Source organism: Leucoraja erinacea, chromosome 20 (assembly GCF_028641065.1).
Source record: "Leucoraja erinacea ecotype New England chromosome 20, Leri_hhj_1, whole genome shotgun sequence".
In the NCBI taxonomy this organism is placed as follows: domain Eukaryota; kingdom Metazoa; phylum Chordata; class Chondrichthyes; order Rajiformes; family Rajidae; genus Leucoraja; species Leucoraja erinaceus.
Window position 1 is genome coordinate 23,623,985 of NC_073396.1, and position 25,800 is coordinate 23,649,784.

At 45.4% G+C, this 25,800-nt stretch overlaps 1 protein-coding gene across 1 annotated transcript in view; it reads left to right on the forward strand.

The window, feature by feature from the left end:
- Nucleotides 1-25,800, forward strand: part of LOC129706970 (ras-related protein Rab-26-like) — a 222,033-nt gene that overhangs the window by 134,368 nt on the left and 61,865 nt on the right. Inside the window, exons 3-5 of the mRNA XM_055651667.1 lie at nt 6,060-6,101; nt 9,190-9,256; nt 24,584-24,636. Coding sequence (XP_055507642.1) covers nt 6,060-6,101; nt 9,190-9,256; nt 24,584-24,636 — 162 coding nt within the window. The remainder of the gene's footprint in view (nt 1-6,059; nt 6,102-9,189; nt 9,257-24,583; nt 24,637-25,800) is intronic.

The following is a 25,800-nucleotide window of genomic DNA, read 5'->3' on the forward strand; positions in this document are numbered from 1 at the left end:
GATGACACTAAGCTGGGGGGCAGTGTTAGCTGTGAGGAGGATGCTAGGAGACTGCAAGGTGACTTGGATAGGCTGGGTGAGTGGGCAAATGTTTGGCAGATGCAGTATAATGTGGATAAATGTGAGGTTATCCATTTTGGTGGCAAAAACAGGAAAGCAGACTATTATCTAAATGGTGGCCGACTAGGAAAAGGGGAGATGCAGCGAGACCTGGGTGTCATGGTACACCAGTCATTGAAAGTAGGCATGCAGGTGCAGCGGCAGTGAAGAAAGCGAATGGTATGTTAGCTTTCATAGCAAAAGGATTTGAGTATAGGAGCAGGGAGGTTCTACTGCAGTTGTACAGGGTCTTGGTGAGACCGCACCTGGAGTATTGCGTACAGTTTTGGTCTCCAAATCTGAGGAAGTACATTATTGCCATAGAGGTAGTGCAGAGAAGGTTCACCAGACTGATTCCTGGGATGTCAGGACTGTCTTATGAAGAAAGACTAGATAGATTTGGTTTATACTCTCTAGAATTTAGGAGATTGAGAGGGGATCTTATAGAAACTTACAAAATTCTTAGGGGGTAGGACAGGCTAGATGCAGGAAGATTGCTCCCGATGTTGGGGAAGTCCAGGACAAGGGGTCACAGCTTAAGGATAAGGGGAAAATCCTTTAAAACCGAGATGAGAATAACTTTTTTCACACAGAGAGTGGTGAATCTCTGGAACTCTCTGCCGCAGAGGGTGGTCGAGGCCAGTTCATTGGCTATATTTAAGAGGGAGTTAGATGTGGCCCTTGTGGCTAAGGGGATCAGGGGGTATGGAGAGAAGGCAGGTATGGGATACTGAGTTGGATGATCAGCCATGATCATATTGAATGGCGGTGCACGCTCGAAGGGCCGAATGGCCTACTCCTGCACCTAATTTCTATGTTTCTATGTTTCTATTTGGTATAGAGAGAACTTACAAAGCATAGAGTGATAGTCATACAGTGTGGAAACAGGCTCATCTTTCCCACATCGGCCAACATGCCCTATCGATACTAGTCCCACCTGCCTGCGTTGGTCAATATCCCGCTAAACCTATCCAATCCATGTACCTGTTTTTTAAATGTTGCAATAGTACCTGTCTCAACTACCTCCTGCAGCAGCTTGTTCCACACACTGTGTAAAATAGTTACACCTCAGGTTCCATCAAATCATTCCCCCCTCACCTTAAACCTATGTCCTCAGGTTCTCGATTCCCCTACTCTGGTGCGTTTACCCAATCTATTCCTCTCGTGATTTTGTACACCTCTATAAGATCACCCTTCATCCTCCTGCACTCCAAGGAATAAACCCCTCGCCTACTCAACCTCTCCCTGGAGCTCAGGCCCTCGAGTCCTGGCAACATCCTCGTAAATCTTCACTGCACCCTTTGCAGCTTAACAACATCTTTCCTATAACAGTGTGACCAAATTTAACACAATATTCTAATTGTGGCCTCACCAATGTCTTGTACAACAGTAACATGACTTCCAAACTTCTAAACTTACTACTCTGACTGATGAAAGCCAATGTGCCAAAAGCCTTCTTGATCACCCTGTCTCCTTGTGATGACACTTGTGAGACAGAAGGATTGAAGAGTTAGAAATTGTAAAGCCAGCGAAAGGAATGTAAGAGGGGGAGGAGAGAATTTGGTGCGAGCCCAGTTGGGGCACAGGGGAGGGGAGGGGGGGGGGGGGGGGGGAGGGGGGGGGGAGGTAGGAAAATGGGGGGGAGAAAGGGGAGGGGGAGAGGGTTTGTTAGAGGTTACCTGAAATTGGAGAATTCAATGTTCATACCGTTGAGTTGTTAGCTACCCAAACAAAACAGGAGGGAACAATACGCAGTGTGAAAACAGGCCCTTTGGCCCAATTTGCCCACGCCCACTAACATGCCCCATCGACACTACCCACCAGCCTACTTTTGGCCTTTGGCCTGTAACTATACCAGGATAGAAAGGTCATTGTGGGAATTGGAAGAGTTAATGGAGACTTTAACAAACATAGGCAGTGTTTGATGAAAGACGCATTAAGCATTGCTTTAGCAGGGCCGGAGAGGCAGTCCAGGATTAACTTCTCTTTCACAAAACACCATTGAATAAATGTTGGGTTCAGAAGCAGAATCTCCAATCAGGCACTGAATTGTCAAATCAGAATTGGCTTGTGGCATCTATGTAACTTTTACCAAGATCCACAATTTCCCCTTCTGCCTGTCAGGATCCCGACCTAAATCGTCACCCGTCCATGTTCTTCAGAGATGCTGCCTGACCCAATAAGTTACTCCAGCACTTTGTGCCACTAATCAGATAGACACAAAATGCTGGAGTAACTCAGCGGGACAGGCAGCATCTCTGGAGAGAAGGAATGGGTAATGTTTCGGGTCGAGACCCTCTTCAGACCTTTCTTCAATCAGATAATTGAAAGTAAGCCAAGACTTGCTTCATACATACTGAACCTAAAACACCCACTGAAAGCTTCACCACAAAGCTGTTATAAGAGACGGCACAGTGCTGGAGTAACTCAGCGAGTCTGGCAGCATTTCTAGAGAACATGGATAGGTGATGTTTCGAGTCAGGACCCTTCTTCAGAGTGAAGATAGTCCCAACCCAAATCGTCACCTATCCGTGTTCTCCACATATGCTGCATGACCCGCTAAGTTACTCCGGCACTTTGGGTTTTTCTCAAGATTCAGCATCTGCAGTTCCTTGTATCTGAACAATTTTCAACCACATTGATGTCCTGCACCTGTTAATAACAAGGATCGGACTGAGCACCACCATTCCTCACAGGCCGACAGCTGCATGGATTATTACCAGATAGGAATAAAAACTCACCTCGGTTTCTTATCTTTGTCCGGGTTTGCAGGGAAACTAAATAGCAGAGTACTAAGTAATTGGACTTTATAACCACAATCATGTTAACTGGTAGGCATAGAACCAGTTGTAATCCTGACCACGGGTGCTGCCTGTACAGAGTTTGTACGTTCGCCATGTTAGAGTGGGTTTTCTCTGGGTGCTCCGGATTCCTCCCACATTCCAAATACGTATAGGTTTGTAGGTTATTTGGCTAATGTTAAAAAAAAATTGCAAATTGTACCTAGTGTGTAGGATAATGCTAATGTACAGGGTGATCGCTGGTGGGCATGGACTCGGTGGGCCGAAGGTCTAAAGTTTAAAGTCTACTAGACCAAGTGCAGACCCGTTGGGTCTGCTCCCCCAATGATGTGATCCCCCAACCCAATATTCCACCATGCACCCGTCTCCTCCAACGGAACTGAACCCGTTCCCAAATGTAAGATTCCAGCACTCCCCTGCCTCCCTCAGCAGTGGATTAAAAAAAAAATCCAATTGCACCTCCCCTGCCTGCTGCAGCAGTGAAAAGTTCAGAGTGTTCCTGTCTTGCAACTTTGTTTCGAAGTGTGCTGGAAGCTGATAGGAAGGAGCAGCCGTCAACGAATCAAAAGGCAGAAAGGCAGCCGGACGGCAGCCGGTCGGATGGCACGAGAGTTTTATATATTAACTAGACCAAGGGCAGACCCGTTGGGTCTGCTCCCCCAACGCAGCCGTTCCCTACCCGTAGCCCCCACGGGAGACGTGGTCCTCCAACTCAAGCGGCTCAGGAATGAGCAGTGCGGCTGGTTTTAAATGGCGTCTTTGAGGCGAGATGCGGGCGCCAGCAGCCATTATGGTCGCTGGCCAGCAGGAGGCGACAAAATGAGTGAGTGAGGGGGGGGGGGGGGGGGGGGGGGGGGGGGGGATTTAATGAAAAAAAATGTGGACATAAACATAATGAAATCTAATGATGAGTGGATAGTTGGAATGAAAAGTGAAATGTCTACCCAAATGGCTGCTTCTATGGGTGAGAAGCCAGTTTATTTTTGAAATATTGGGGGGTGTGGGGGGGGGGAGGATTTGATTAAAAACGTCTACTTAATCACGACGAAATGTAATGATGAGCGGATACTTAGAAAGAAAAGTGAAATCTCTACCGAAACGGAAAAGACCTCGGCGATTGTGCGTCTGGATTCGGCGTGGCAAGGAATCAAAGGAAGAAATGCAGTCGGCAGCCGTACATGTAAATGGATCTATTCCGATTGGACATCTGTGAGCATCGGCCATTCCGATTGGACATCTGCGAGCATTGGGCATTGTGACATCACACGTGGAACGAATCAAAAGGCAGAAAGGCAGCCGGACGGCAGCCGGTCGGATGGCATGAGAGTTTTATATGATAGATAGATAGATAGATAGACAGATAGACAGATAGACAGATAGATAGATAGATAGATAGATAGATAGATAGATAGATAGATAGATAGATAGATAGATAGATAGATAGATAGATAGATAGATAGATAGATAGATAGATAGATAGACAGACAGATGGATGGGATTGTATCTGCTGGCTCCAGCTGGGCTGCATTTCCGGAACCGACCACAGGGGACAAATTTGACTCGCCGATCGGCCATGGAAGTCCCGATGAAGTCTAGTTCGGCCGCCTCAACCTGCCTAGGTGCCACATATTTGGGGAACTTCCATAGGGGGGATTTTATGTGTGCTCTCTTATTTTTACGTAGATTAAAGGAGGTGCTGGATCATCAGTTGCCTGAAAAATCGATGATGGACCTGTATTAGACGTACTACTAATACTTCTAATACAACTCCTATTAGAAGAGTTATATCAGAGCTACATCAGATACCCAAATGTTGTCTTTCACTGAACCTTGTGAAGAGATAATAGACCAGGTGAGGTATGGTACAGGGCAAGAAAAATAGAAAGACTGATTGGAAGTTCTGGAGATCGATGGGCATTGGCAATGTCTTATCTAATAATAATGATAATAATAATAATAATAATGCCATTTTATTGTCACTATACACATGTACAATGAGATTAAAAGCAGCTCCTACTCAGTGCAGACATGTAATTAATCAAAAAACAAAGACAAAAACAAAGGGGGGGGGATAAGGTACACAGTTCTGCGGCGCTATATACATATCTATAAAAAGACAATGGATGAATAGAGTGAATAAATAGGATTCCTATATGCAATTACAGTACAAATTACAGTAGGTGGATAGATGGAAGTCCGGGAGTTTGGCTGTGAAGTCAATACATGTATGAGTTCAGGGAGGTTATGGCTTTTGGAAAGCAACTGTTTTTGAATCTGTTTGTCCTTGTTCTGATGCACCTATAGCGCCTCCCTGAGGGCAGCAGGTCGAACAGGCCAAACGCAGGATGGGAGCTGTCCTTGATGATGTTCTTCGCCCTGCTGAGGCAGCGGGAGACGTATATGTCCATCAGAGAGGGGAGAGGGCAGCCAGTGATCTTCTGTGCTGCCCTAACTACCCTCTGAAGCCTCTCCCTATCTGCCATGGTGCAGCTGCCATACCATGCTGTAATGCAGTATGTCAGCAGGCTCTCAATGGACGAGCGGTAGAAGGTCAGCAGCAGGTTGGAGTCCAGGTTGTACTTCCTGAGGACCCTCAGGAAGTGCAGCCGCTGCTGAGTTTTCTTGATAACCTCCGTGATGTTGTCTGTCCAGGAGATGTCAGCGGAGATGAGGATGCCAAGAAACCGGAAGGTGTAGACCCTCTCCACACACTCGCCGTTGATGTGTAGGGGGGCTAAGTCGGTGCTGTGCTTCCTGAAGTCGACAATGAGCTCTTTTGTTTTCTTGGTGTTCAGAGCCAGATTGTTTTCTGAGCACCAGGCTGTCAACCTCAGGACAATCTAGAAAGTGAATGTCATAAAAATTGCTAAAAATAACTCAGAGAGTGGTAGATATATAGACCAAGACACCAGAAGGAAGTAGTTGAGGCAGGTACTATAACAATGTTTAAAAGACATTTGGACCGGTAAATGGATCTGAAAGGTTCAAAGAGATATGGATATAGTTGTTGTGTTTCCCAACTATGTATATTTGGGATTCCATCTACATTATAACTGACAAACAGTACCTGGGCTCCTCCACCAGTTTGGCATTGATATTTTGAGATGTCAAATAATTTTAAAGTGCAGCTCACTTATCTTCTCCCTTTCTTTATTTCAGAATAAAGTGCTAAACGTGGACGGAGTGAAGGTTAAACTGCAGGTATGTTGGTCCTCCCATCCAATATATAGCGGAGGGAACACATGTTGTGGGAGGTATCACAATAAAACAATTTTCTCGGTGAATGAAAACTTAAAAAAAGATACCTCCAGATTCAGGAACAGTTTGTTCCCTGCTGTTATCAGACAACTAACTGAACTATCCTCTCACCAACTAGAGAGTGGCCTTGACCTCCCATTTACCTCATTGGAGACCTTTGAACTATTTTTAATCGCACTTTACTGGACATTATCTTGCACTAAACTGTATACCCTTTATCCTGTATCTGTACTCTGTGGACGGCTTCATTGTAATCACATTTAGTCTTTTCGCTGGCTGGATAGCATGCAACAAAAATGCTTTTCAATGCACCTCAGTACACGTGGCAATAATAAACTAAGCTAAACTAAAGTAAATTAAGCTATAAACTAAACTTAGGTTTAATTTCTGCTCAAGATATTTGTTCCAGTCTTTTGGGACTCAATGAAATAGTGAGAATTTCTATGTCAGTTTCCTGCTAGATGTGATTACCTGCAGTCTTTGTAGGTTTTATCTTTAGGAGAGAATCAATAGTTCAGAATTACTGCTTTATGCCTCAGAGACTCGATTGGAAATAAGTAAACAGAATATAAGAAACCTTTTTTTTTCTTGTTTTTGATTATTGTGTCTAGGATTTGCAACCTTCTTCCAAATTTCCTCCCAGGACTCTCTTCATCTGGTGCATGGCATGGTACACTGGGAAAATAGCATGCAGTAAGTGCAGCACAGCTGGTAGAGTTGCTGCCTCACATCGTCAGGGACCCGGGTTTGATCCTGAACTTGGGTGCTGTCTGTGTGGAGTTTGCACGTGCTCCCTGTGACCGCGGGTGTTTCCTCCCGGTGCACCGATTTCCTCCCACATCCCAAAGACGTGGGTGTTTGTCGGTTAATTGGACCTTTGTAAATTGTTCCGAGTGTGTAGGGAGTGGATGCAAAAGCGGGATAACATGGAACTAGTGTGAACGGGTGATTGATGGTCGGCGTGGACTCGGTGAGCTGAAGGCTTGTTTCCATGCTGTATCTCTAAACTAAACTAAACTAAACTAAACCTAAACTAAACTAAACCCTCCACTTCACAATTTGCACCATCTTCAATCCCTTCCCTCTTGCTCAGACATCACTGAGATGCCCATCAGCTGATGTGGCACCTAAAACAATTGTTATACTGACTTCAAACATTTCTTTATGGAGAGTCTCTCCCATGGCTTGGAGAGTTGAATGTCCTATACTTTGACATGAAGTATAACTAAATGAACCAGCCTAAGTTTCTTATTTGTCACATCCCTGTGATGCAAGGTGCCTGCTAGTGAGATTAGGATAATCTCTTTATATTTGAATTTGTGACTATCTACATGGTTAGACTGCGAAGACTAATCCTGAGTAATTCTGATCCTTGTCCCAAGGCGCTGGTGTTTCTCGACTGAGCCTCTGCCAGCTACCAGGGCATTACCAATCCTTTGGCAGTGTTTTCAAAGAAGAAATTGTCTTGGCATCATGGAGACACAGAATCATACAGCACAGAAATAGCTCCTTCAGCCTAACTCGCCCATGCCGACAACCATACCCCATCTAAGATGGTCCCATTTGCCCACATTTGGCCTCTGATCCTTTGCTATCCATATTTCTGTCTCAAGTGTCTTTTAAATATCTTTCAAGAGTCTTTTAAATATTATCCTGGGCTCACGGTTCCTCATTGAAAATCTTTGCATGGCAGCAATTGTGTTGCTGTCTATTGGATCTTGCTTGGCACATATTGGCCCCAGAGCTTCTTGCAATGGCAGCTACAAGTAAAATGTTCTTTGCTGCCCTTTGAAATGCTTTGGAGGTCTGTTTAAAAATCAAGTTAAAATGACTGCGCTGAGCAAATGGTTTTCCAGACCCACGTTAAATTGAGTCGCTCTGACAGTGACAAGCAGCAAGCAGTGATACCTAGATTCGGAGATAGTAGCTACAAGGAACAGTTGCATTGACTTGAATTGGACTCTCCATCATTGACCCCATCTACACCATGCTGCCAAGGAAAAGCAGCCACATAATCAAAGACTTGTCCCACCCTGGTCATTTCTTCTTTCCTTAGTCCTAGAATCATATAGCGTGAAAACAGGCCCTTCAGCCCAACTTGCCAATGGCAACAAAATTGCCCCATCAAAACTAGCCCCACTAGCCCCACTTGAGGAACAGCCCGCACTTGGCCCGTAACCCATGAAACATATCTTTTCCATATACCCGTCCAAATGTCTCTTAAATGTTATAATAATACCTGCCTCAACTACATCCTCTGGCAGATCATGCCATATACCTACCACCCTTCATGTGAAGAAGTTACCTCTCAGATTCCTATTAATTCTTTCTCCCCTCACCTTAAACCCGTGTCCTCTTGTTCTCGATTCTCCTACTCTGGGCAAAAGACTGTGCATTTATCCAATCTATTCCTCTCATGAATTTCTACATCTCCAGATGTCGACCCCTCATCCTCCTGCGCTCCAAGGAATAAAGTCTTAGCCTACCCAACCTCTCCCTATAGCTCAGGCACTTGAGTCCTGACATCATCTTTGTACACGCTGACCAGCGATCACCTTGTACACTAGCACAATCCTATACACTAGGGACAATTTACAATTTACGGAAGCCAATTAAACCACAAACCTGAACGTCTTTAGAGCTTGGGAGGAAACTGCAGCACCCGGAGAAAAACTGGATCATGGGGCGAATGTACAAACTCCGTATAGACAGCACCCGTCGTCAGGATCAAATCCACGACTTTGGCTCTGTTAAGGCAGCACTCTGCCGCTGCGCCACCGTGCTGTCCCAAACCAATAGCTGCCAAAAATGTAAAATAGTGAAAGGTTTAATCCCATAGATATCCTCCACATAGAGTGCCTCACGCAAAGTGTCTTACTGCCCATTTGTATATGTTTGTGTCAAAGTAACACAGTCTGATGTGTGGGACATTGAAATTCCATCAGACAGACGAGCGGCAGAATGAAAGCCTCTGATGTTTCAACAGGGCACTTTAACGAGAATAACACATGGCTTTGCCTTCTGATTCCAGATCTGGGACACCGCCGGCCAGGAGCGGTTTCGCAGTGTAACTCATGCCTATTATCGAGACGCTCATGGTAAGGGATATATCTGCCCGCCTGTTTATTGTCTCGTTGTGTGTGGGAGCATGGTCCATGTTCACTGTGTAAGGAAGTTTCTGTTGGTTATTTTTTATCATGACCAGCCCTAAATGCATCATGTTGGTGGATCTGGAGAAATGTTTACTTTGATTCATCAGGGGACCTATCACTTCACGCTGCCTCAGCAAGGCCACCAGCGTTGTCATGGACCCTGGTCACTCTGGTGTGAAAACACAAGCCCCCAGGTTCAGGGAAAGTTTCTTCCCGGCTGTTATCGGACAATTTAACCATCCTATCACCAACTAGAAAGCAGTTCTGACCTCCCATCTACCTCATTAGAGACCCTTCGGACTGTCTTTAATCAGACTATATTGGATTTTACCTTGTACTAAATGATATTCCCGTTATCCTGTAAGTGTACACTGTGGGCAGTTTGAATGTAATCATGTATAGTCTTTCCGCTGACTGAATAGTACACAACAAACACTGTACCTCAGTACTTTGACACTAAACTAAACTAAACTTAGTTTAGAGGTACAGCATTGAAACAGGCTCTTCGCTCCTCCTCTCAGGAACCTACTCTAACTCCATTCAATCTTTATCCTGATTTTAAAAGGTTGATCTTTCTTCACAGTCCCCTTGCTTGGGATTTTCCTCCCATCGTTTTTCTGCCAACTCCACAACTCCCCACAACCTCTACTCTACTCCCATTCTAGGTCGTTGAGTGTAGGTGGGTGTATGGAACGAGCTGCCAGAGGAGCTAGTCGAGGCAGATACAGAAACATTTTTTAAAACATTTGGACAGCTACCTGGGTAGGAAATGTGCAAAGGGAGCTTCCTTCGATGGGGCATCTTGATCGGCGTGGACAAGTTGGGCCAAAGAGCCTGTTCCCAGTCATAGCGTCATACAGCGTAGAACAGGCCCTTTGGTCCAACTTGCGCACATCAACCAACATGTCCCATCTACACTAGTCCCACTTGCCTGCATTTGGCCTATATCCCTCTACCCTATCCACGTACCTGTCTAAATATTTCTTAAATGTTGTGATACTACCTGCCTCAACGACCTCCTCCAGTAGCTCGTTCCATAAACCCACCACCCTTTGTGTGAAAATGTTACCCCCCAGGTTCCAATTAGATCTTTCCCCCCCTCACCTTAATCCTATGTCCTCTTTTCCGTGCTGTGTAACTTTAGGACCTTATCCCTGAATTTAATCACACGCCATTGACAGCTATATCTTTAGTTGCCGAGATTTAGACTTCCCTTGCCATGCCTCTTAACCTCTCTCTCCATCTTTCAAATTTTCAATTACTTCTTCAAACTTGTCCCTGGTGCCGCTCCTTTGATCAACTGTCTGAGGATGTCTTTATGATGCTTGATGTTATTTTTTCTGCTTTTTATTTGGCTCCCGTGTGATGCCTTGGAATGTCTGTTGCACTATTTAAATGGAATGGGAGAGGAGGGGTGGGGGAGACAAGTTCTCAGTTATTCCCCTATCATCCAGTATTTCTTGGACACATCCAGTGCAGATTAGGGAACCTTATATTAGAAGCAAGTGAACTATGCTGTGGCCAAGATCAATAAACCACAATAAAAGTCAAAAAAGCTTTCATGTCAGTCATCAAAACAATTTATTTCACAAGGATCTGTCATTTTTATTGAAAACAGATGTTGTCACTTGTTGTTTGGTCCATCAAGGTTGATGTGGAAAGAATAGCTTTATTTTCCTCTCCATTGTCCCACAGTGAAGCAGAGGTTGAGGGCTCTCTTTCAGCAACTAGTCCATAATGTTCCTTCCTTGTTGTTCTTCCATGGATTATTTTATTTCTTGACTTTCTATCTGATTTCCATTCGTCTAAAGTGACATTTCTTTCTCTCTGCAAGTGTTTAGGATCTAGAAATTGTAGTTTAGTTTATTATTGCACGTATACTGAGGTACGGTGAAAAGCTTTTTGTTGCGTGCTATCCAGTCAGCAAAAAGACTACGCATCATTACAATCAATGTGGAGGAAGGAACTGCAGATGCTGGATTGATAGACACACAAAGCTGGAGTTACTCAGCGAGTCTCTGGTGAAAAGGAAGAGGTAACATTTCAGATGGAGACCCTTCGTCAGACTGAGAAAAATAAAGCCATCCATAGTGTTCAGCTATAGGATAAAGGGCCTAACGTTTAATGCAAGATAAAGTCCAATAATGTCCGAATATATGTCAAGTCATGTCAAGTCACATTTAAAAAGCAACTCTCGTTGGCCAAAGTGCTTTACATTTGTTATAAAAATAGTATAAACAAACAAACAAACGACATACATTTCTACATATAGCCCTCGCTCAGTGGACGCTAGGAAAGGCTTGGGAGTATAGATAAGTTTTTAGTCTTGACTTAAAGGAGTCGATGGAGGAGGCAGTTCTGATGGGAAGGGGGATGCTGTTCCACAGCCATTGAGGGCTTTGTAGACATAGAGGAGGGTCTTGAAATGTATACGGAACCGCACAGGGAGCCAGTGGAGAGAGGCCAGGATCGGGGTTTCTCCAATGAGGTAGATAAGAGGTCAGGATCACACTCTAGCTGGTGAGAGGACGGTTCAGTTGCCTGATATCAGCTCGAAAGAAACTGTTCCGGAACCTGGAGGTATGTGTTTCACACCTGCCTGATGGGAGAGGGGAGAAGAGGGAGTAATGAAGGGTGAGACTGGTCCCTGATCATGCTGGTGGTCTTGCCGAGGCAGCGTGAAGCATAGCACAAAAGTATCGCAGGGGTGGTATTATGGGCAGATTCAGTCATAGAGACTGAAGCAGATGCTGGAGATTTTTGAGTGAAAGCACAAAGTGCTTGGAGTTACTCAGCAGGTCAGGCAACATCTACGGAGGAAAAGTGGATAGCAACGTTTTGGATCGAGACATTTCAATACCCAATCTACCTTCAGATTCTGACTCAAAAGGTTCTTTTATGTTTGAAAGGGAACTAGAAAACTATTGACAGGAAGAATCTGAAGGGATAGGGGAGAGGGCAATTAAGTGGGACCAGTTAGATTGCTATTATATAGACATAAAGTGCTGAGTAAGGTGCATCTGTGGAGGTCATGGATGAGTGATGTTTTGGGTTGGGACCCTTCTTCATTACTCTGAACATCACCTTGCTATGTCCTCCAAAGATGCCGTCTGACCCGCTGAGTTACTCCAGCACTTTGAGTCTTTTTTTGTAGACCAACATCTGCATTTCTTTGTATCTGATACTATATAGAGCCAGTATGGACTATATGCGCTAAATGGTGTCCGAGTCTGTTGTAATCTTCCTGTAATCACAGGTCTGATCTGATTCACCTCCTTCCCCTTTCTCAGCATCACTCTCCCCTTCTCATTGTAGCTTCTATAAATGACCCCTAGTTTGCAGGGAGTGGATGAGAAAGTGGGACAGCGTGGTACAAGTTTGAGTTTAGTTTATTCTCATGTGTACTGAGGTACAGTGAAAAACTGTTACCTGCTAAACAGTCAGCGGGAAGACATGACGTGATAACAATTGAGCCATCCACAGTGTACAGGTATATGATAAAGGGAATATCTTGAACAACGTTTAGTGCAAGATAATGTCCAATAAAATCTGATCAAAATAGTCCGTTGGTCTCCAATGAGGTCGATAATAGTTCAGGACTGCTCGCTACTTGTTGTTAGGATGGTTTATTTGCCTGACAACAGCTGGGAAGAAACTGTCCCTGAACCTGGAGGTGTGCGTTTTCACACTTCTATACCTTTTGCCCGAAGGGAGAGGGGAGAAGAGGGAGTGGCCGGGGTGCGGTTCGTCCTTGATTATGCTGGTGGCCTTGCCGAGGTAGAATGAGGCGTAAATGAAGAGAGGTTGGTTTGTGTGATGGTCTGGGTTGCATCCACAATTTCCTGCAATTTCGTGCGGTCTTCGATGAAGCTGATCCCAAGCCATGCTGTGATGTCTCCCGATAAAATGCTTTCCACATGCTGATCGATGGTCGGCGTAGACTCAGTGAGCCGAAGGGCCTATTTCAATGGTGTATCTTTAAACTCAAATGAATGCTGTGTTACTGGCGATGTGATTATGCACTGGAAGATTGGTTGTAAGATCGAAAGCATCACAATCAGACATTGAATGCCTGGGACAAATGCACTTCTCTACCTCTTTGTCCGTTGCTTAATCTGTTCCTTAAGTATTATTGATTATTTTTCCTGTCTCCTTGCCATTTTTCTGCTGGAGGGTTGTGAATGAGTCATTAAGAGCGATCATTCTCGATGTATGAATCCCACAACTCAGTGGTGGCAGAGTAAATAGAGCAGATTGGAGAAGGTTTGCCTTCCAATAGCGCACATGATACCGACCTTTCACTCCACGTGTGGTGGTGATGTTGATCCAGCAGTAAAGAGGAAAAGACGGGATGTAGAAATTTTATACTTTGTTGAGTGGAGAGAGAGGACTACAAGGATATAAGAGGGGATAAGAATGAAGGGAATCAGTGTACACTTCGAGCAGAAAGTAATGAGGGAGAATTAGAGTCAAATCAAATAGCAAAACATATAAAACGGTTTATAAGTTTGTTATAGGAGCAGAATTAGGCCATTCAGCCCATCAAGTCTACTCCGCCATTCAATCATAGCTCATCTATCTTTCCCTTTCAATCCCATTCTCCTGCCTTCTCCCCATAACCCCTAACACCGGTACTAATCATGAATCTATCAATCTCTATCGACCTGGCCTCCACAGCCTTATGTACAATGTAGCACTGGAACAGGCCATTCGGCCCACAGTGTCTGTGCTCAACAGGATGCCAAGTTAAACTAATCAAAACTAAACTAAACTAAAAGAGAATTAAAAAGAAAGAAAGAAGCCGTCCAGTGCTAAGGTCAAATTCAGTAACGTCACCATGATTAACTAGTTTGTGTTCACAGGCAGCGGCTACAGATATTGTTTGATTCTTTAGTGCCACCTGCACCCAATATCTATGCTCTAAATGTGCTTTGCTCCATATAAGATCATGAGAGGAATAGATAAGGTAAATGCACAGAGTAGGGCAATCAAGAGCCAAACGACACAGGTTCAAGGTGAAAGGAGAATAGATGTAACAGGAACCTGAGGCACAACACCACACAGAGGGTGGTGGGTAAATGGATTGAACGGTAAGAGGAAATAGTTGAGGCAGTTACTATAGCAACATTTAAAAGAAATGTAGACAGGTACAGGGATAGGAAAGCTTTAGGTGGATATGGGCCAAGCGGCTGTGGAGGCCAATTCAAGGCCGAGATTGACAGATTCTTGATAGTAAGGGTGTCAGGGGTTATGGGGTGAAAGCAGGAAAATGCGGTTGAGAGGGAAAGATAGATCAGCCATGATTGAATGGCAGTTAATTTGATGGGCTGAATGGCCTAATTCTGCTCCTAGAACCTGCAAATTAATAAACGTGGGCATGTGGGACTAGTGTAGATGGGGGGTTCTTGGTCGGCATGGGCAAGTTTCTATGCTATATAACTCGATGACTCACTGACTTAGTCATGACCTAGGCACAACACGGTGTGGCTGTTAGTGTGACTGAAATCATTCAGGAGATGATATAAAACTTGTCATGCACAATATCCACAAATCTACTCAGGCCACAGGTTAGACATGAGCTTGGTGGATGGACACAGAGTGCTGGAGTAATTCAGCTGGTCAGGTAGCATCTCCGGAGAAAAGGAACAGGTGACGTCTCAGGTTGGAACCCTTCTTCAGACCCTTGGTGGGCAGTGGGCAGGTCCCCTTCTTTGTAACTTGGTGGCCATTGTTAAACGGGAAGGTGGGACCAGTGTAGGTGGGGTATCTTGGTCAACAGAGATGAGTTGGGTGGTAGGGTCTGTTTCCCTGCTGCGTGATATGAGTTTAGTTTAGTTTATTGTCACGTGGACCAAGATACAGTGAAAAGCTTGTGTTGCACGCTAAACAGTCAGAGGAAAGACTATACATAATTACAATCAAGCCATCCACAGTGTACAGATACATGATAAAGGGATTGACGTGATTAACGTTTAGTGTAAGATAAAGGCAGTAAAGTCTGATCAAAGATAGTCTGAGGGGCTCCAATGAGGTAGATAGCAGTTCAGGACTGGTCTCTAGTTGTTGGTAGGATGGTTCAGTTGCCTGATGACAGCTGGGAAGAAACTGTCCCTGAATCACACTTCTATACCTTTTGCCCGTTGGGAGAGGGGAGAAGAGGGAGTGGCCTGGGTGCGACTCATCCTTGCTGGTGGCCTTGCCGAGGCAGCGTGAAGTATAAATGGAGTCAGTGGAAGGGACGTTGGTTTGTGTGATGGTCTGGGCTGCGTCCACAATCAATACCCTGTTGACTCTATTGACTTAGTGCAGCGATCAATTGCCAAGGCAACATCGAGCGATTGCCTTTGGATTGCTTATCATGGCAGCAAAGAAGTGGCACAAAAAGCTCTCAGAATCTTCGCAAGGTAGGTTGGAAAAAAAAACACTTGTTGTCACATTCAGTTCATACGGTGCTGGAAAGCGACCAGGAATACAAATGAGTATTTAATTGAGTGCAACACCTAAATCAGCCCTGTGATGTCCAACTGACACACTTGCACATGTAGCAGATGCACAGAGTTTTAATTAAGGGAATGTTGTTCTGCAAGAGAGCGATTGGGAAAGGATAATTTGGTGTTGACTGTGTGCAAGCAAAGTGGACGAAACAGAGGAATAATTCTGTCATGAAACAAAGCAACACACCCGGTCCTACATTGGATGTCATCTCACCCTGGAGAGGTTTGCTCTTGGAGTGGGCTATAATTTGCCAACGTTTATCTGGCAGAGTGACAGGATTCGAGTGTGCGTGGGAAGATGTGAACTCCTTACGCAGTGCGGGGAGAATGGACACTACAGTTGGCGGCTCGGAGTGTTTATGCCAGCCTGTTGGTTGTAAAGTAAGAGGAGAGAAAGTCCATAAAACTAGCATATGAAGGCAGGTATGTAATGCTGAGGCATAAGGTGCTGGTCAGACCACATTTGGAGTATTGTGAGTAGTTTTGGGCCCAATACTGACGAACAATGTGCTGGCGTTGGAGAGAGTCCAGAGGAGGTTAATGGGAATGATTCCGGGGATGATTGGGTTAACATGTGATGAGCGTGTGACGGCACTGGGACTGTACTCGCTCAAATTTAGAAGGATGAGGGGACCTCATTGAAACTTACCGAATCGTGAAAGGCCGAGATAGAGTGGATGTGAAGAGGATGGTGTCACTAGTGGAAGAGTCTAGGACCAGAGGGCACAGTCTCATAATAAAAGGAGGTGCCTTTAAAAAAGAGATGATGAGGTATTTCTTTAGCCAGAGGATGGTGAATCTGTGGAATTCATTGCCACAGATGGCTGTGGAGGCCAAATCAATGGCATTTTAAAGCAAAGATTTGCATGACCTTAATTAGGTAGGGGGTCAAAGGTTATGGGGAGAAGGCTGGAGAATGTGGCTGTAAGGGAAATATAAATCAGCCATGATTGAATGGCAGTAGACAGATGGGCCGAATGGCCTAATTCTGCTCCTATAACATGAACTTCAATGTTTCAATGGTGCTTTATGATTCAAACTTTGAACTTTTAAAGTCATTTATCTGCAGTAACGAAGAAACTGCTGTAGGAACTGAGCAGGTCAGGAAGCATCTGTAGTGACAGAGGGATGGTCGACGTTTCGGGTTGAGACACAGGATGGCTGTATCAATGGCCAAGGTGGCATTAATTGCCTCATAATATACATCCCTGGCATTTACACCCCTCATCACCCCATGGACTCGGTGGTAGTGTAGTGGCAGTCACCAGTTTGGTAACCATAAACGTCGACTCACTTTAGATCTTCTTGTCGAAACAAGGAACTGCAGATGTTGATGTACGAAAAAGGACACAAGTGCTGGAGAAACTCAGCAGGTCAGGTAGCATCCCTGAAGAACATGGATAGGTGACGTTTCAGGACAGGACTCTTCTTCGAAAGGAGGCCAATTAACCTACAAACCTGTACATCTTTGGTGTGGGAGGAAACAGATGCACCCAGAGAAAACCCACGCGGTCACAGAGAGAATGTACAAACTCTGTACAGAGAGCACCTGTAATGAGCCGATTCGAACACACGTCAAGATACAACACAAGTTTATTAAATCTACTTACAGCTAGGATCTGCAGACATTACATCTCCGAGCTGCTACTCATACTAACTAGCGTAAGCACGCTTTTGATAATATGAAGCATTGATAATAGGTGGGAGTCACTACTAACAAACACTATAATTGGCTAGTATGAAATAGCCAATCTACAGCACCCATCATCAGGATCAAACATGGGCCTCTGCCGCTGTAATGCAGTGGCTCTACCTCAGCGCCACCGTGCAGCCCACTGTTCTCAGGATTCCTCCCACATCCCAAATACATGCATGTTTGTAGGTTAATTGGCCTCTGTAAAATTGCCCTTATCGTGTAGAGAGTGGATGTGAAGGTTGGATAACATAGAACTAGTGTGAATGAATAGACACAAAAAGCTGGAGTAACTCAACGGGACAGGCAGCATCATTTTAGAGAAGGAATGGGTGACGTTTCGGGTCCAGACCCTTCTTCAGACTGGATAATGGATGATCAGTTTGGACTGAGTGGGCCGAAGGGCAGTATCTCTCTAAAAAGAAGGTTTAGGTTTATTATTGTCACGTGTGCTGAGATACAGTGAAAATGTTATTTTGCATGCTAGTCAATCAGATCAGGTAAACCATAGTGTTTAGAGGGAACTGCAGATGCTGGATTCGAAGGTTACACAAAAAAAGCTGGAGAAACTCAGCGGGTGCAGCAGCATCTATGGAGCGAAGTGAGGCCTGAAAAGGGTTTCGGCCCGAAACGTTGCCTATTTCCTTCGCTCCATAGATGCTCTGCACCCGCTGAGTTTCTCCAGCTTTTTTGTGTAATACCAGGTAATACCATACATCAATACAATCAAGGCAAACTCCTACAATAGATGGAGCAAAGGGGAAGATACAGAGTGCAGAATATAGTTCTCAGTTTTGTAGCGCATCAGTTCCATAGACAAAGTCCAATGTCCACAATGGGGTGGAGGTGATTCGGACAGTAACCTTGCAAATGGAAGGACCATTCAGAAGTCTGATAACAGAGGGAGAAAAAGCTGTTCTTTAGTCTGGTGGTGTGCGCTTTCAAGCTTCTGTATTTTTTATCCAGCAGGAATGGGGAGAAGAAGGAATGACCAGGGTGGCACAAGACTTTGATTATGTTTTGAGCGTTAAGTGTTGATGGAGTCAATGTGGGAAGTTTCATCGGTCACCTCAGAACAGACAGAATTGGGATAAATGTGAATCGGACAATACCCTAGCTTAGAAACGTAGAAAATAGGTGCAGGAGGAGGCCATTCGGCCCTTTGGCCCTTCGTGCCAGCACCGCCATTCATTGTGATCATGGCTGATCATCCACAATCAGTGACCCGTGCCTGCCTTCTCCCCATACCCCTTGATTCTGCTATCCCCAAGAGCTCTATCTAACTCTCTTTTAAATCCATCCAGTGAATTGGACTCCACTGCCTTCCATGGCAGAGAATTCCACAAATTCACAACTCTCTGAGTGAGAAAGTTTTTTTTCTCATTTCAGCTTTAAATGGCCTCCCCTTTATTCTTAGACTGTGGTCCCTGGTTCTGGGCTCCCCCAACATTGGGAACATTTTTTCCTACATCAAGCTTGTCCAGTCCTTTTATTGGTTACACAAAAAAGCTTTTGTATGTTTTTATAAGATCCCCCCTCAGACTGGAGTCCTTTCATTATTTTGTATGTTTTTATAAGATCATCATTATAAATTCCAGTGAATATAAGCCCAGTCTTTCCAATCTTTCTTCATATGACTACCCGCCACCCCATGAACCTACGCTGCACTCACTCAATAGCAAGGATGTCCTTCCTCAAATCAGGAGACCAAAACTGCACACAATACTCCAGATGTGATCTCACTAGGGCCCTGTACAACTGCATAAGGACCTCTTTACTCCTTAAGCCCTCTCGTTATGAAGGCCAACATGCCTAGCCATGCCATGGCAAGACCGTTCATGAGCTTGATAACAGAGGGGAAGAAGATGTTCTTGAGTCTAGTGGTGCGTGTTTTCACGCTTCTGTACCTTCTGCCCGACAGGTGCAGGGAGAAGAAGTAAAACTGCGTGAGTAGGGTTAATTGTTGGATTAAGAACCGCTCAGGCTATGGAAATAACTCTTGCACTCTTCTTCAGGGTATTATCTTGAGATCTCTTACATCGACCTGAGGGCAGACAGGACTGCAGTGTACTGTTTCATGTGTAAGAGATTAATCTTCATCTCCTGTGGCAGTGTAGAGTTCCACAGCATGTTACAGAGCAGCACAGAAGGACTAATTAACTCTGTTAAGGAGATTCCACCGGCACAATGGCCTGATGTACCAACATGCAGGTGTGGTAATCTCTGAAGGAATTAGTGACTGCACCTTTTCTGCTGATGTCATTGGAGTGAACTGAGAGCACACAGCACTCTACATTATAAAGAAACAAAGCTTTGACCACCAACTAGAGAGCAGTCCTGACCTACCATCTATCTCATTGGACCCTTGGACAATCTGCAATCGGCCTTTACCTTGCACTAAACGTTATTCCCTTTATCCTGCATTTGTACACTGTGGCCGGCCTGATTATAATCATGCGTAGTTTTTTCACTAAGTGGATAGCACACAACAAAAAGGATTTTCACTGTACTTTGGTACACATGACAATAATAAACGAAACTAAACTCAATGGCACTGTGGGCACCGTGGTAGAGTTGCTGCCTCGCAGCGCCAGTGACCCTAGTTCAATCCTGACTACGGGTGCTGTCTGTACAGAGTTTGTACCCTCTCCCTGTGACCACGTGGGTTTTCTCCAGGTGCTACGTTTTGCTTCCATACTCCAAAGACAAGGTTTGTAGGTTAATTGGCTTCAGTAAAATGTGTATATTGCCCCCAGTGTGTTGGATAGTGCTGGTGCATGGGGTGATCGCTGGTCGGTGCGGACTCAGTTGGTCGAAGAGCCTGTTTCCACGCTGTATCTCCAAAGTCTAAAGTCTTTTCACTCTACATTGGTACCCATGACAATAATATACTAAAGTAAAGTAAACTAAACAAAGGGCCGAATGTGGCTTGGACAGGTCTAAGGCTTCCAACTCCACTGGATTGTCCAGGAGTTCAAGATTAATATCTTACAGGTAAAAAAGATTTGCCACCTTCTGGCACCCGTGTTATATCTATCGAGTCACAAGTCTGTGAAATCAAGTCTGATCTTGGCCTAAAGCGATATTCATTTCTCATTTTCGCCGGGCCCTGACATGAGAAAATGAGAAATGTCTATCTCCCTTTGGCCAAGATCAGACTTGATTGATTTCAGAGAGTTGAGACTCGATAGATGTGACATGGTGCCAGAACATGGTGACTCTTTGTGTGTTGTTCCAGAAAAGGATCTATTATAATGCACTACAGTCATTCTAGTTGTGTTTATTATTATTATCACGTGTACCGAGGTGTAGTGAAAAGCTTTTTTTATTGCATGCTATCCAGTCAGCGAAAAGACCATCAATGATTACAACCAAGCCGGCAACATCGTGGATAAAGGGAATAATGTTTAATGCAAAATAAAGTCCAGTAAAGTCCAATTAACGATAGATCGAAGGTCTCCAATGAGGTAGATGGGAGTCCAGGGTGCTCTCTAGTTGGTGAAGGATGGTTCATTTGTCTGATAACAGCTGGGAAGAAACTGTCCACTCTATTCCACTCATTTACTTGTGTATGATTTTACCCCATTTTGAAGTCCTAGCCTCAGCAATTTAGCCACTCCCACCCCACACAGTCCACCAAACATCACACCCAGATTGGCCCACAGTAACTAGTGGAATACCACAGCGTTCAGTGCAACATACAACCTATGTGAAGGACTTAGATCAAGGAATAAAGTATTATTTAATTAATTTTGTCGATACAAAGATGAAGGGCAAAGAAAAGGGTCCCTTTACTTCTGTTGAAATACTGAAGGATCGCTGTCCCACTTTAGGCGATTTTTTCCGGCGACTGTCACAGTAATAGCAGATCGCTGAAAGAGCGACGACTGGACCTCCCAAACGACAATGTCTTCGACAAGCTACACCAACCTACAACCTAGTCGACGTCAAGCTACAGCTAGCTACCGATATCCGGCGACACATTAGGACATCCACCTACGACCACACCTACAACAACCTACGACCACACAGGCGATAACCTCCGACAACCAAAGTCAACCTACGTCCACTCGTGACAAGCTACGACAAGCAACGACCATGTCAGCGACAACTGAAGGCGACTGAAGACAATTCAGTCGCCGGTACCTGTCGCCGGTTGACGTAGGTAATCGCCCAATCGAATTCACCAAAGCCAGCACCCGGTGACAACCAACGTCACCTGGCGACAACCTGCGTCATCCTGGTGACAACCTACGACAGCACCTACGACAAGAAAATACAAACTACGTCAAGCCCACATTCGCCAAAAGGTGTTGAACAACGGCGACCAGAAAAATGTTACGACTCTTTAGGCAACTTGAGGAGACGACTCACGACCATACAGGCGTCACCATGCGAACATGTGGCGACAGCCTAATCACCTGTAGTCGCCGAAAAAATTGCCTAAGTGAGACAGGGGCTTAAGGAAGCAACAGTGTCCTTGCAGGGACACCCAGCTTCCCACGGCATTTGTCAGTGTAGCATTGTAGGCAAACAGAAGTTGTGAGTAGATTTTTAAAAACCTGGTCTCTCTCTCCAAGCCAAAGCGGTCAGGAAGATGTTTAATAATTGTCGGGCTCCCTGCGGTGTTCTACTCTGTTATTTGTCTTGCACAATCCCAAGTTAATGGCTCTTCAGATGTGATTACCACAGACAGCAGATGTGATGGACTTCGGTTTGAATAAAGATGAGCCAAGCAGCTTAAACTTTAGACAATACAGTTTACTTTACTTCAGTTTACTTTAGTTTAGTTTTTTTAGTTGAGAGATACAGCGCGGAAACAGGCCCGTCAGCCCACCCAGTCCACGCCGACCGGCACTATCCTACGCACTAGGGATAATTTATACCAAAGGCAATTAACCTACAAACCTGTACCCCTTTGGAGCGTGGGAGGAAGCCGGAGCACCTGGAGCAAACCCACTCCGTCACAGTAAGAATTCGTGAAGTCGACGCAGACAGTACCTGAGGTCACGATTGAACTCGGGTCCAAGCGCTGTGAGGCAGCAGTCTACCCACAAATGCGCCATAATAACAAAAAATCAAGTTGTTTTAATAACCAAGGGGCCCATTAGTGCAACAGGTGACAGTCCAAAGATCCCAAGCTTGACGCCCAAGACAGTAGCATAAAGGCATTACTAGTTGAGGTTACATTATGTTCCTGTATTTTCAAATGTTTCCCGATGATAATGGGGAAATTCTTACTGCCAGCTGCATAGCAAGCCTGTAAACACAGTACACACAAATAATATATAATAACAAAAAAATCAATGAATTAATAACCAGAAAACATTTGCAAACAAAAATTCCAAAGATCTCAGTGCAACCAAAGACAGTCCATAAAGGTTAATAGTTGAGGTTACTCTATGCGACTTTTTTGTCATATCCCCCTTCTCTGCCTCTGTCTGCGCTGAGGCCTAATGGCAGAGCTGGCGACCTCGAGGCTCCGGAGGCAGCCTGTCAGGACTCGCCCTGGGCTCGCTCCCGTGAGGGCAGCCCAGCTCGGGGCTGGAACGGCGCTCCCGTGAGGGGCTGTGACGCTTTCTTACAGTTTGGTTTTCTTCCCAACCATTTGTTCAAGCATTTTTGATTGCAACATGCGCCTTAATTTTAGAGTCAAAGAAGCATGCAGTTATGGAAAAAGGCCCTGAGTTCAACCTGTGAGGGCGCCCATCCCGAGAGTAAAGGTGCTCCCATCTACAGCCTAGTGCCACGGCTTCCCCGTGTTTGGTCCCATCCCTCTAAACACTTCCTGAGGGCACATACCTCGAGGGTAACTGCACTCCAGTCGGGGCGAGTAAGCTCGAGGGCAGCATGGCGTTCCCGAAGGGCGGCCTGGCGCGGGGCTGAGACGCTCCCATCGGGGCGGCCCGTTCGTTTTTAATTTTCCCCGTGAGGTTTTTTTTAGCTCGAGGGTAACTAAGCTTTTTGTTTTTTTAGCTCGTGTTTATGTGGGGGGTGGGGGGGGCCTGAAACGGGGCTTGCTGTCTCTCCCCTTCAGGGGAATGCGACTTTGTCGTATCCCCCTTCTCCGCCTCCGTCTGCGCTGAGGCCTAATGGCGGAGCTGGCCGAGTCCGGGCTTCCGGCCGCGGGCCTGTCAGGACGTCGTCCCTGGGCTCGCTCCGTGAGGGCGCCTGGGCAGCTTCGAGACCCTCCCGTGAGGGCGAACAGCCCGAGGGCGGAGCTCGCTGAGCCGTCGGGGCGGACCCAGCCCGAGGGTAACGGCGCTCACGTTGGGGCGCCCAACTCGAGGGTAACGGCGCTCCCGTGAGGGCGGCCTGGCACGGGGCTGAGACGCTCACATGAGGGCGACCCGGCTCGGGGCTGGAACGGTGCTCCGGTGGTTGAGACGGCGTTCTGGCGGTGGCGGCCTGAGTCCAGGTTTATTGTATTATTGTATGTATGACTCAATTCAATGGTGGCGCAGGTGTACAGATGCTGCCTTACAGCACCAGAGACCCGAGTTCGATCCTGGCTCAGGGTGTTGTCTGTTGGGAGTTTGTTCCTTCCCCCCATGAGCACATGGGGTTTCCCCGGGTGCTCTGGTTCCCTCCCACGCTCCGAAGATGTACAGGTTTGTTGGTTAATTGGCTTTGGTAAAAAATTGTAAATTATCCCTAGTGTGTAGGATAGTGCTAGTGCACGGGGACTAGTGTACGGACTCCGTGGGCCAAAAGGCCTGTTTCAATGCTGGACCTCAAAACTAAACTAAACTAAACTAAACCATTGGAGGCAAATCCTTCTGAAGTCGAGGCGTTGAAGTGCTTTCTTGGCCATAGCGTCAATATAATTAGACCAGGACAGATTGTTGGTGACATTTATACCTGGAACCTGACTGCTTTTTTACAAGAACCATCTAATCAGACATGCGGTCTCAAAAACTGGTTAACTTTGCATTATTAGCTGTACCTACATTAACCTATGTTTGCCATAAGCATTTGGTTACTAATTTTTAATCAAGGGTCAAAGCAACAAGATTTTTTTGTGCGTATTAATTACATCTGATGCAAAAAGTTTCATCAAATAAACGGTCTCTTTTCTCATCCTAGCTCTTTTGTTGCTGTATGATGTCACGAACAAAACATCATTTGACAACATTCAGGTAAGCAGAGTTCAATTCAGCTCAGGTAATTTCTGTATATTGCATCAAGGAATGACTAGAGCTTTGAGAATGATAGCTCTGGATTCTGAGGTTAAACGTGAATAGTTTAGTTTAGCTTATTGTTGTCACAAGTGCCGAGGTACAATACAAAGCTTTATTTTTTGCGTACTATCCATGCATGAGCACAATCAAGCCGCCCACAGTGTAAATATACAGGATAAAAGGTATAATGTTTAGTGCAAGATAAAGTCCAGTGAAGTCCGATCATGGATAATGTCAACCAACATGCCCTATCGACACCAATCCCATCTGCCCATATTCTTCTAAGCCTATCCTATCTACATACCTGTTTAAATGTTTCTTAAACGTAGTGTTAGTATCTGCCTCAACTATCTCATTCGGCAGCACATTCCATATACCCACCACCCTTTGGGTAAAAGAAGTTGCCCCTCAGGTTCCTATTAAACTTTCCCCCCCCCCATGACTCACCGTAAACCTTTGTGCCACCAACAGGTGTAAAATTTAAATGCCGGTGCATTCTGGTAACTACAGCCCCACGTTGAGGTTTATGAAGGCGTCTGTTTCATGACCAGTGCCAGCTCCCGACAGCTCTGCACTCTTGTAGAACAGTGTCACCGTAGCGTGAGACGTTCTGTGGTGTGTTTGAGTTACGAGCTCCTTTTACTCATAACTCATAATCAGTGGTGAAAGATGTTGGTGTACTGCAGGGTACTGTCTTACAAGGCTAATTAACCATGGCACCAGTCCATCGCTGCTCATCATCGCTAAGGCAGCAAGGTAATGTTAGATGTTTGCTACTAAAAACATGGTACAAGTGCTCACTAATGGAATCTGACCGTGACGTCCAAATTTGGATTACAGTTGCCCAGAGATCAGAGATTAGCTGGGATTGCAAAGGTATAAACCGATTACACAGTGCTTGAGTATCAGCTGAGGCCAAGCCTTCGGGTTGTAAAGTCCCAACCCTGAGAGGGAGAAGCATTGAAATTCATGTGAAGATTCAATAATAACATTTAAAGGTCATCTGGAGAGGTACATGGACAGGACGGCACAGTGGCGCAGCGGTAGAGTTGCTGCCTTAAGGGCCTGTCCCACTTACGTGTCCTTGGCATGCAAATTACGCGACCTCGCGGTCGCGTTGAG